The sequence below is a fragment of the Panthera tigris genome, chromosome B3, assembly GCF_018350195.1.
Source record: "Panthera tigris isolate Pti1 chromosome B3, P.tigris_Pti1_mat1.1, whole genome shotgun sequence".
Taxonomy (NCBI): Eukaryota; Metazoa; Chordata; class Mammalia; order Carnivora; family Felidae; genus Panthera; species Panthera tigris.
This window is the reverse complement of record NC_056665.1, coordinates 55,249,371-55,260,918: the sequence shown is the minus strand read 5'-3', so window position 1 is coordinate 55,260,918 and position 11,548 is coordinate 55,249,371. Positions and strand designations below refer to the sequence as shown.

The window sequence follows — 11,548 nt, the reverse complement described above, 5'->3', positions numbered from 1 at the left end:
AACACATGTGCTCTAAGACAATGACTGAACTTGATATCCTAAAATACTTAAATCTAGTGGTTTAAAAGTCACAGGATTAATTAGGTCATGTTTTAGAAATGATGCTACAGTCTAAATTTCTCATTGGCGAGAAAGAACTCTGCTGTCTTTAATGAATAAAAACAAGGGACTAACTCAAATGTGTTAATTTTTCTGCTAGTGGTTATACATTTGGCACCTTTTGGAGCTGTCACTACCACACCCAGGATAATTTAAATTCAGGAAACTTTATTTAGCCTCTGAAAAGCCCCCTCAAATCCCACGTCCATGCAAGAACACAAAGCCAAGGGTACACTAAAAAAAGAGAGACTGTTTTATTGTGACATTTATGACATGGACCCCTTGTTGACAGGAATGACCGAGGGTAATCTTGGCATATTGCACAGGTGTGATGAAGGATGCACTGGTGATCCTCTGGCTGCTGAGGCTGCTGCTTGGTCCTCCCAGACCTCCATGCACGCATGGGCCAGTCACAGAAATTTCCTTACCACTTGGTGTATACAATTAACAAGTCTTTGGTCTTAATAAGCACCATTACAAACCCTCACATTAAGGGCATTATTATTCTAGTTTATAAATGTTTCAATGATAAAAAATAGCACGATTACAGTATACACACACTTAATTTACATGTAATGTATTATGCTCATAACTGAGATAAGCTACTGAACTAACTTTGGTTGATTGAAATTAATGAAGTATTTGAACTGAATATTTGTAATTTGGTTTCTAAGTTGTGTAAATATTACAGTGCATTTATAGATCTAGTTTGAGAATTTACTAGCACCAAATAGATATTATAATTGGCCAACCTAGTACTTGTATTTGGAGAAGCAAAGTTTAAAAATTTGGAAAAATACAGAGCAGTCCATCGATTGAAAGCACATTCCTGTACATCGGCTAGAAGGATGACACGTCAGCAGGAATGGCAGACCCCCAATAAAATACGTGTCCCAGTTTTCAAGAGTCAACACATATGACAAGGTAGCTCAGCTACACACATGAGAAGCCTGAGAAAGTGGTTGTTTTGAACTAGGGTAGTCACCTGTACCTCACTTTTTGTAATATAAGAATAGTGCTTATTTATAGAAATTTACTTGGTGAAAGATTGTACCTATGATATGAAGATTCTGATTGGGGGAAAAAATTCAGTTCTACCTATCTATCGTTGGTTGTTTTTCTTTTTTTAATTATTTGGTCTCTGTATGGTGAATTAATGAAGCAAAATCTGAATTTTCATCTTCAGATTATCACCCAGTTCACCACTGAGGTAGTCTTTGTCATATTTATCTTCTAGCTGATTAAGTTCTTTCTTTTTATAAAGTGGAGTACTACTGATTTGTAATGAATAGGTTCCAGCCACTGGCTTCTTCTTGGTGAAGTGGAGGTAGCTGATCCCTTCCTTTTGGTTGATTTTGAAGAAGCCATTTTCGTTTCCAGATTCGATCAAGTATTTGTTGTGATTCGTCAGAGTCGTCAGGGCCGGAAGGAGTTCCAGGATTCGGACCTTGTTGCTGATGTGGGAAATATTGAAAGCAAACATGGCCGTCTTCTCAACATCCCAACTTGCGAGACTCACGTTGGTTTCTATCTCAGGCTGGTCCTGGAAAGACACATGGCAGTGTGTTAAATTAATTGAAAATATGCCACTTATTTCTCATGTTAAGGAAAAAGTGACTCGAATCTCCCACTAATACAGCCTTCTCATGTTGTATATACCATGTCGAAAATGCGTATTTTCATAAAACACTTTGTTCAAATCACAAATGTGTTAAACTGGCACACATTTATAATAATAAAAAACATTAAACTGATGTCAAGAGGAAAGTCAAGTTGAAATGACTTGGTGGTCTTCTAATGCAGGTGTCCCAAAGTGTACTCCCTGGACCAGCAGCATCAGCATCACCGGGGAATCTGAGAAACGCAAATTCTCCGTGCCACCTGAGACCTACTGAATCAGAAACCCTGGGGGTGTCTCCCCGAACTCCATGTTAACAAGGCTTCCAGATGATTCAGACGCATGCTCGAGGTTGGAAACCACTGTTTCAATAGACTATTTTCTTTCTGTAGACTTATCTCCTTTCCCAAACCACAACGGATGAGTTGGAGCACCAGTGCTAAGAAAGAACCAGCCTATTTCCATTTTGTTCACTGATGCAAAATCATCTCCTCTGAAGGACACGCCTAGGAACCTACTTCCTGACTCTGATGATCTGCTAATATTCAATGCTTTTCACCTGGCTTCTTGCTTGCCTCTCTGGGACCACATGTGTTGGATTCTCCGGGCCTGGAGCCAGAGGTCTGGGTGAATATCTGTGCATTTCTGAGTTGACTGAAAGGCTGCAGCAGCCGTAGGCGAAGAAAACCAGGCTGCTTGAGCTCCATGTTGTTTTTGTCTAGAATCCAAGTTCCCTCACACTCCACATGGCTCTTTTCAGTAGAGGAGCCTCTAGCTTTCCGAACTTGGCGTCCCCGTGGAGAGAGCACTATGTCACTTCACGATTCTGCCCACTTGCTGTCCTGGATCTCAGACCTTGCTTTTCAGCAGACTTTGGGTGGGTGTTTGACTTTCTTTTTGGCGAGACAGAGGAAATGAGCAAGTATGTGAAAACCTTCGAATGGCCACTCCCTAAAAGCAGCAAGAAACTCCAGAGAGTCCCACAGACTCTTGTAAAATGCAGCCTAGAGCTCAGGGAATGTCTGGATTTTCTCCCCAGGGAGCTTTTTCACACTTTGGAACATCCTTGGAGGAAACCACAGGCATCTGGAAGGCCCTTCTGGAACAAGAGACATGAGGAGAAACTACCTTCTGACCTACCTCAATGTTGGAGGCATCTGTTCCGTTTGCACTTCTCCGCTTCCTGCCCCGTTTGGGGTAGCCATTGATCTTACACTCATAACAAGCCTCCGGGGAGAGAGAATTGTCATCCATTTCACCGCTGGCAGGTGGCTCTGGGCCTCCTCGGCCCATGCCGATTCCAGAAACACAGTGCCTGTGGAAGAAGGGAAGCACAGCCCTTTTTCATTAGAACTGGGAGATGAGGGAGGTGGTGCAAGAGTTCTGGTGAAGTGTGGACCCCACCTGGTGATACTGAGACACTGGTTATTCATCCATTAGGTGACTGGCTGGTTCTGAGAGCCACACTGAAGTCCTCTGTGTTTAGGCTCTGAGTCCCAGTTCCTGGAGTGGATTCCTTTCTACTATCTATCAAGGTCCTGTTTTGCATGTTTATTTGCCTCTTCATTTCTGCCCCCTCTCCCCCACTGTACCAGGTGTTTTGCTGTCCTTATGCTGCTGAGGAGGGGACATGGAGTAGAAAGAGGGGAAGAGTGGGGGATGAGGGAGATCATGTGACTTGGGAGGGTAAAGAAAAATGTCCTCTATTTATGAAACAGAAAGTGAGAAAGGTAGGAGATGTCTGTGTTCAGTTCCTTGTCCTCTTCCTGTTTCACTGACCCCATCACCACCACCTCCACCACTACCACACTCACCAGCCCTCATCACTTCAGCTTCTGAGCACTTTCTATTGTTTGACCACTCATTTTGGCTGAAGCTACTGAAGGTATAAAGAAAGTTCTAGGTAGAACTGAAGTTGACTTAGAAATAAACTGTAAAGATGTGCAATGTATAAAATGCATGTATTAGAGCTTGCCCAACTATGGGAAATTGTTTCAAGTCATTCAAAACCACTAGGGCCATTGGCTCTGACTCATGTGAGGCTGGATAAACAAACCCATGCCCAAGAGAGAACTAGTTCAGCTGTTTTTCTTTGCCTTTCAGTTATCAAAGCCAAGTTACGAAGGGAGGCTTGCATGTTTCACAAGTACCTTGTTTTGTTATTCTGCTTACTATTTCATAGGCCTCTTGGAATGTATTTACCAGGCTCCTTTTTCAAAATGTGTTGAAATATCTGAATGATCCTAGGAGTCTTTATTTTGAGGCAGGGTCCACTCTAGTGATTCATGGAGAAGCGCAAACTATTAGAAGTGGGTAGATTTCCACTAATGGGTCATAATGAAGACCAAATATTTATCACTTTTTCTGTAGTAATTGGCCTATTTTTATAACCCATTTTTCTTGATGCTCTTGAGATTCAAAATATAATGCCAATAAGCAGACTACTTTTTGTGTTTTGCAGCAATGTATGGGTTCATACTAGGTTTTGCAATCCTGCCAGAGCCCAGTACTTTTCCTTTGTTCTTCCTTTATCTTGCTGCATGAAATGTGCAGAAACAAAATGGATGAAATGATGACTGCTCATCGTGTGTGTGTGTGTGTGTGTGTGTGTGTCTATTCACATAATGATTAAGTTATTGGAAGAAAAATCCCAAATTTGCAGGCTTTGGTTCTTTTCTCAGAACTCCTTTCCAGTATTTTCATATCCCTGGAACACCACTTACAAGAAGTGTGACTACAAAGTCCCACTGGCCAGAAGCCAGTTTGGAGTGTCACAATTTTTGCTGGGAAAATGGTTCTGGCATTCAACTTATAAAGAATGAGACTACTGAGAGCCAGACACAAACATCTGGGAATTTGTGTCCTATTGCTGGCATTCTGTGTGCTTCCCATGAAACATTCTTTCACCTTCAAGTCTACACAGACCCAAAATGAATCGCTTGATGTTTGTGTGTCAAGAAATCAAAGGCCAGTACATTACACTAATTTGATATATACATATATGTGTATTATGGAATATGTGATTTTGTGGGATGTGTATGTGTGGCTGTACATGTGTGTATGTATATTTCATGTCTATGTGTTCCTAATGAAAATGTTAAAATTTGAGTTCCTTAACAGCATAGACAACACTACATGGACATCCAACTCTAGATTAATTCAGCAGGAAAAAAGGCCTACACTGTGAAAACTTACCACTAAACTTTTAAATTACTGGGTAAAAAAAAAAATATGTCTTTTCTTCCCCAACAGTCACACATACAATGTGGTAAAGTATTCTACCAGGAGGATACAATAATTATTTTAGCTCTCGTGTTTTATGCTCTTTTGGTAATTCTTTATGTAAACTTAAGTCTGAGATGTAAAATATATTTTAAAGCCAGGTATCTTTGTGATTTCTCCTAACGGTAGCTAGAGGAGAAGGCATTTTAAGTCAAGAGAGAATCCTGCTTGCCTCAGGAGAAGGGGAGATCAGCAATATGCAGTGTGAGTCCAGTTCTGTCATGGGTCAGCCCCTGCATTTCTAGAGAAATGAATCACTTCCCAACAAGATGCGAAGATCAAGAGAATGAGATAGAGACACCATATATCAAGGTATTTACAATTGGTTTCAGAGTCTATGAATTTCTAGAAATTTTGATGTCTCCTTTCAAATAATATAGCCTAAAACCTTTGCAGAGCTAACCAGAATTAACTCCAGGATTATGAAAAGTATGGTTCTTCTCGACTAGGATGGGTCACTGTGAGTTAAATATACTTAATGATATTAGGAACAAGAGAGCCTCCGGCCACGGCCCGGAAAACCAGTGCTTACCCTTGGCCTATCCGGAAGTAACCAGGTGGGCAGCCACACAGGTAGCCACCCTCAGTGTTGGAGCAGCCGTAACTGCAGGGGGCCTGCGAAGAGCCACATTCATTGATGTCTTGGCATCCTCCGCTGAACTGTTCGTACTGGAAGCCGGCAGGGCACATGCACTTGTAGCTGCCCAGAGTGTTGTGACAGGAGGCTCCTCCACAAATGTGTGCACTGAGGCACTCGTTCTCATCTGCAGGGAAAACCAGAAGACACTGTGTGTGTGACACCGGCCAGACGTCTCTACCGGGGACCGCTGGCCAGCTGGCTCTCAGCCAGCACTCAGGAAGGTAGGGCTGGCCGAGGTGGTTGGAGTGGGGAGAGAGGGATGCGGACGTGGATGTGGCCTCTTGCCATGCAGTAGGCAAATGTGGTCGCTGAGGTCAAATGTGCCACGTGGAGCGCATTAGGGGATGGCATTCCGAGGGCCGACAGATTCCAGTTCTCATCTGAAGCCAACACTAGTGCGTTCTGCACCACACGAGCCTCCTGTGAAGAATGCGGGGCTGGTTCAAGGTTCAGGGTGGGAGGGAAGGAGTCCTGCAGTTCTCCATGAACGGGACCACAGTCTCCGAGGCAGAGACCAGCCATCCTCCTGGAGGCTGCTTTTCCAGTCCTCCGTTTTCAGGATGTGCAGGGCTGGCAAGGGCTGACATCCTGCAGGAAGTGTCTGCCCTGCTTGTACTTCCTTTTCAAAAATCTGCAAAAGCCCCCAGGTGCTTGTCCTGGGGATGAATAGTGCCTTCTGGTATGTCTGCTCCCATCTCTGAACGGGCCCCCCCCTTATCCAAACCAGCCTCCTGCCCAGAGTGTCTGGGCCGTGTCTAAAGCAAAGTATGGCTGGAAGAGATTCAGTGCAGACTTCACGAGCAATAATTGGAAAAAACCCACAATAGAGACAGATGCTGCAGGACTGCTACCCACGGGGACCTGCCAAGTCTGATGGTAAAAAGCAGGAAAAAGAAATCTGACTTGAAAAATCAACTTGAGGGGAAAAACCTTGAGTATCTCTCTATTTCTAATTTATACTTTTTTGAAATCTCAAATAGATTTTTGTAGGCCTGTCTTCATAAGGGCAGGTTGCAAGCTTGCTGGTAAGACATTTCTTAATTGCTGTGGCCCATTTTCAGGCATATGTTCATTTGAACACAGGGATATTGGCCTGCACCTCACTCAGCAAATACTTCCAATGAAAGGGAGGAGGGGAAACGTAGCTAACATTTATTAGATGCCTATTGCATGACAGAATATGAGGTGCCTCACGTTCATTTACTTAACCTTCCTGAAAATTATGGGCAGAAGGTATTATAATCCCTGTTTTACCGAGAAAGAAAGTGAGGCTCACAAAGCCCATCTGAGGTCTCCTGACAGCAGCAGCAGGACCGAGATGTACACCCAGGTCTGTCTGACCAAAGCAGTCACGTGCTTTTAATTAGACCACAGTATCTCTCAAGAGACTAATCACCATTTAAACTGGTACTTCCTTTGCCCTTTAATTGGTTTTACCTTATTTGCTAAGGTAGATTCCTTTATACAGAACAAAATTGTTTCTAAGAAAAATCTGTTTTTAAGTTAGAGAAACAGGTGCATAGAAATGGTGGGCGCAGGGTGATTGCATATGTATAACATTTATATTATTCCTTATATATCCCTTCCTTCCTCCTCTCCCTTCTCTCCTTCTTCCCTGTGTGGAAGGAATAGATATACAATAAGAAAGCCATTTGTTGAGCTGCCTGCTATGACTCAGTGCCTAGCTACAGGTCTGTTTGGGAACCTTTATGTCCAAGGACTCTCAAGTATACACTTAAGATCATTTAGGCTCCAAGGTTCCTAGAACAGAAATAAATATGCCATTGTCTTTGTTCTTTTCCCCTTAGTTTAAATCAGAGATGAAGTGTGTGACAGATACCAGTGGAGACTATGGGCACCAAGGAATGAATGAGGAAATTAGGGGGTTTACATTGGTGGAAAGAATATCCCTGGGCTGGATGTCTTCTCCTTGTCCCTCATGTCTATCTCCAGACCCTGGAGGCTGAGCTGCATGGAGCATCAAGAGCCTCCTCTCCTTTGTCCTGTGCTTTTGGTTGGGCTCAGCCATCCATTTCCTGCTGGGACTCTGATAAAATCTCTAAGGCCCATGTCTGTATATGTATGACAAGACCCATCAAAATAAAACTTAGATTTATTCTGTATTGTTCCAAAGGACAGAAATAGGACCAATGGTTAGAAGTAGAGGGAGGAATAGTTCATTTTCTATGAAAACAAAAACATTTCTAAGAATTAAAGTTTTCTATACCTAAATTGGGCTATATTGGGAGAAAGTGAATGCCCTTCAAGATGGTATTTGAGTCAAACTAGGACAATCAAGGGAGTTTGAGGAAGGATTTGTGTTTTGGGAATGAGGCCAGACTAGATAATCTGTAAGGGTCTTTCTAGCCTTGAGGATCTATCTGTGTTAGTATAAATATCTATCCCAGCCAAGAACTCTCCTCCTCCTCTTTCACATTCTTTTCTATTTTACTATACCTTTTTTTATTCCTTGAAAGTCTAATAAAGTTTAAATTAAACTTGCTTATCTGCATTAGAGAACTGGGATGGAGCAGAGCAGGAATGGAGATAAGAAATTGGCAAATGTTCAGTGTTTATTGCTTGAAAATAGTCTGTTTGTGTACTCACCCTTTTCATCAATATACAAACACGATTTGTTTAACATGCTTTGCACTCTTCTGACCATTTCCATCCTGTGCACCCTGGAGCAAAAGGCTCCAGGAGCAGTCTTTCTGTACTCCAAAATCTTTGTTTTACTATCAGTTAATACTTAAAATTGGTGAGAGTTTTATCCTTTTTTAGAAAAAGAGACATTTTAATTTTATCGAAACAGCATTAGATTCTCCAAACACCCTCCTTGAAAGCAGACTGAAACCTACCCACTCTGTCCTGTAAAATCAAATTTTTGAGCATTAGGCTTGTATAGTGTTTGTTAGCTGTGGTGTTAAGGGAGAACCAATAAGAGAATTCGAAAATGTAGGAGGGACTTTCTTTTACAAATTTTCTCTGGGTCAACATGGCTCAACTCCAACTCCACCTGGAAGTTTGATATTTTCTAGAAAACAATGAGATGCAGTGGCCCCTTGCAGTGGCCCCTGACCCTAAACCCATCCATCTTCTAAGAGTGAAATTCTGGCTGCCTATGAGTGAGGATCCAGAGAGGGCTGGTTCAAAAGATCTGCTCTGCACAGCTCTGGGGAAGCCATTCTGGCCCAAGGCAATGCTCATTCTCAAGAATTATGAGCCCAGTTTGGGCTAGTATCTTTTGGACATCAAAAAATCCCAAACCTCTTACTGCTTCTTAATCTATTTATTCTAGAACTCCCAGCCAGAGATGATCTTCATGGGGCCAAAGGAGAGCCTCCAGGCAATGAAGACATGACCTGTCCATCTCCACTATTCCTGGACTAAAGGTAGGAAGAGGAGACGAAGGCTGTCAGTAAGTTGTGTAGTCTAAACTCTTCCAGCACTGGTGTCCTTTTAGCCAACCCTACTCACTTCTGCAAAACCGTGCCTTGAAAAGAATCAAACCAAATGAGAGAGATCCAGTTCTGATAAGTTAAAACACACCAAATGTATCTTCATTTGGAATAAAGCAAAGCATTGAGATGTGGAGCAGCCACCCACGAAGCAGTAATCCTTGCCTCTTTGCTAAGGAAGGCTCTCTTCCCAAGAGTGTGGTAGCTAGAACAGCTCACCTGAGCACCAAGCTTGCAGTGGTGCTGTGTAGAGGCTTGATGAATGAAAAACAAAACAAAACAAAAAAACAAGTGAACATGACACTTGAAAGGCAGCCCTAAGTCAGGAAGTTAGGGGCCTGGGGCTCCAGCTGCAAGCATGTCACAAAGGAACCAGGTTAAGGACAGACTTCTTCCTTGGGCTTTGAGGTCTTTATAGTAAAATCAAGAGTTTGGGATAAATGGATCCGGGGTCCCTCTAAACTCACAGTGTTTGGATTCTCTGGTGTGAGATTATTTGAAAATTGAGATTATGTTCCCATGACATTATGAAATCAAAAATTACATAATTTCAATTTAATAAGTTCATGAGTCTCCCTTAATTTTCAAAAGAATTTAGTGATGATGAAAAAAATTGCTGTGTCTGCTGCTCACACTCTGCCCAAAAGATGTGTAGAGCTGAATGGGACCACTTCTGTGTCTTCAGGCCGAGAGTCACTGAAAATAGCCTCTGGCTGGCTGATATTTTTCAGGCTGAGGTAGGATTCTGTTGGCCCTCATGTGTACCTGCAGTGTGGGCCAGTGACTCCATGCAGCAGAAGAGCAGGGGGACACTGAGAGTGAAGGGATTCTAGGGGCATTTCATTTCCGATGCTCTCCAAGTACCTTTATCATTATCTTTTTTCTTCGTTTGCTATTTTGCAAAGGCTACAACTTTCCTCTGGTTCCAACCAGGTGAGGGCAATTTTAAGTGAATATTGTTCATTTAATGACACGTTTAAAGTTTTCAGAAAGAAAGCAGTATTTTGACTCACGGGAGCCAGTAGTGATTCACCATAGTAACAAGGAAAAACTACGTACCGACACACTGGTTCCACTGGTAGTGCTGGAGATAGCCCTGGGGGCAGCTGCATCTGTAGCCCCCAATGATGTTCTGGCAGCCGTGCTGACAGCGATGGTTTCCTTCGCACTCATCCACATCTGAGAAGGACAGGAGAGCCGTTTCAGTCAGTTCAGCATCTGACTCTTGATTTCGGCTCAGGTCACGATCTCCTGGTTCATACGACTGAGCCCTGCATTGGGCTCTGCACTGACAGTACGGAGCCTGCTTGGGATTCTCTCTCTCTCCCTCTCTCTCTCTGTCCCTCCCAAAGTTGTGCTCTTGTTCACTCTCCCTCTCTCTCTCAAAATAAATAAACTTAAAAAAAAAAAAAAAAAGTAGAGCCAGCTTTAAGCCACATCAACATTTGTTTCAGAGTTGGTCTCTGAAGCAACATTTATATGCATGGTAAAGGCATATAAGGCAATATATAGGCATATATATAAAGGCAATTATATAAATATATTTATATAAATTATATAAATATAAAGGCATATATAAAAAGGCAATTTTAATAAGAAATCTGACCCCTAAAAAAGTATTCTTCCACCAAAACTTCAAGAATATGTGCTCTGGAGCTTTTGATAAGTCCAAGGAAAAAGACATTTAGATATCCCTGGTAAAGTTGACAAGTAAAAATGATTAAGAAACTAATGTAAGGCACAAGAGTACTCTATGGGATAGCTGTGTAAATTATTTGTATTTTTTTATTCATGCTAGAGTTAGAAACCAAAAGATGTCAGTACAAAAATAAAATCCTACAAAAAATTTCAAAATTTTAATTATATTATTATCAGAAGAGTCATTCTTCATATATTTAATCCACATTAGGGGAATTCTTTTATGACTCTGGATCCAATGACTAGAATATTAATGAATCAAATTCAGGAACCTAGCTTTTTTTCTTGACTAGTTCATGCCCTATTAGATTACATTAATAACTGAGCAGATAAAGTCTTCACATATTGAGGAAAGGCACAGGTTTAGACATGATCAAGCATGAGACAAAAGATGGATCTCTAAGATATGATACCTGTGCCAACCAGGAAAAATATTCCCCATCTTCAGTTGGGTGATAGTCCTGTGCTCTGTTCTGCTATCTCACAGAGGGTGATAATGAAGATTTTGACAGTCACACAGATTATCTCCACCAGGAATTACCAGCTGCATCAAGCTGAGGCCCCTACCCACCTTCACAGCTGGCACCACTCTGATCAAGAGAGAATCCTCGCTGGCATTCGCAGGTGAAGCTCCCAGGAGTATTCTGGCAAATACCCTTAGACCCACACAAGTTGATGTCAGAAGTGCATTCATTGTTATCTATAAGAAGCAGTTGGGGAAAAGTGGGAATTAAAATGGACTGAACTCACTTT

The 11,548-nt window shown here is 42.1% G+C and overlaps 1 protein-coding gene and 1 long non-coding RNA gene across 2 annotated transcripts in view; one reads left to right on the top strand and one right to left on the bottom strand.

Annotated features, from left to right (window-relative positions):
• Positions 1 to 329: 329 nt before the first annotated feature.
• FBN1 (fibrillin 1) overlaps positions 330 to 11,548 on the bottom strand; it is a 233,148-nt gene continuing 221,929 nt past the window's right edge. The window contains exons 61-65 of the mRNA XM_042988929.1: positions 11,367 to 11,495; positions 10,157 to 10,276; positions 5,532 to 5,763; positions 2,858 to 3,032; positions 330 to 1,642 (exon numbers count right to left, since the gene is read on the bottom strand). Of these exons, the coding sequence (XP_042844863.1) occupies positions 1,253 to 1,642; positions 2,858 to 3,032; positions 5,532 to 5,763; positions 10,157 to 10,276; positions 11,367 to 11,495 (1,046 nt within the window). The 3' untranslated portion in view covers positions 330 to 1,252. The remainder of the gene's footprint in view (positions 1,643 to 2,857; positions 3,033 to 5,531; positions 5,764 to 10,156; positions 10,277 to 11,366; positions 11,496 to 11,548) is intronic.
• LOC107179601 lies at positions 5,776 to 11,401 on the top strand. Its single transcript, XR_001510257.2, has 3 exons — positions 5,776 to 5,860; positions 8,938 to 9,031; positions 11,283 to 11,401. It is a non-coding gene; the product is annotated as an uncharacterized LOC107179601 (long non-coding RNA).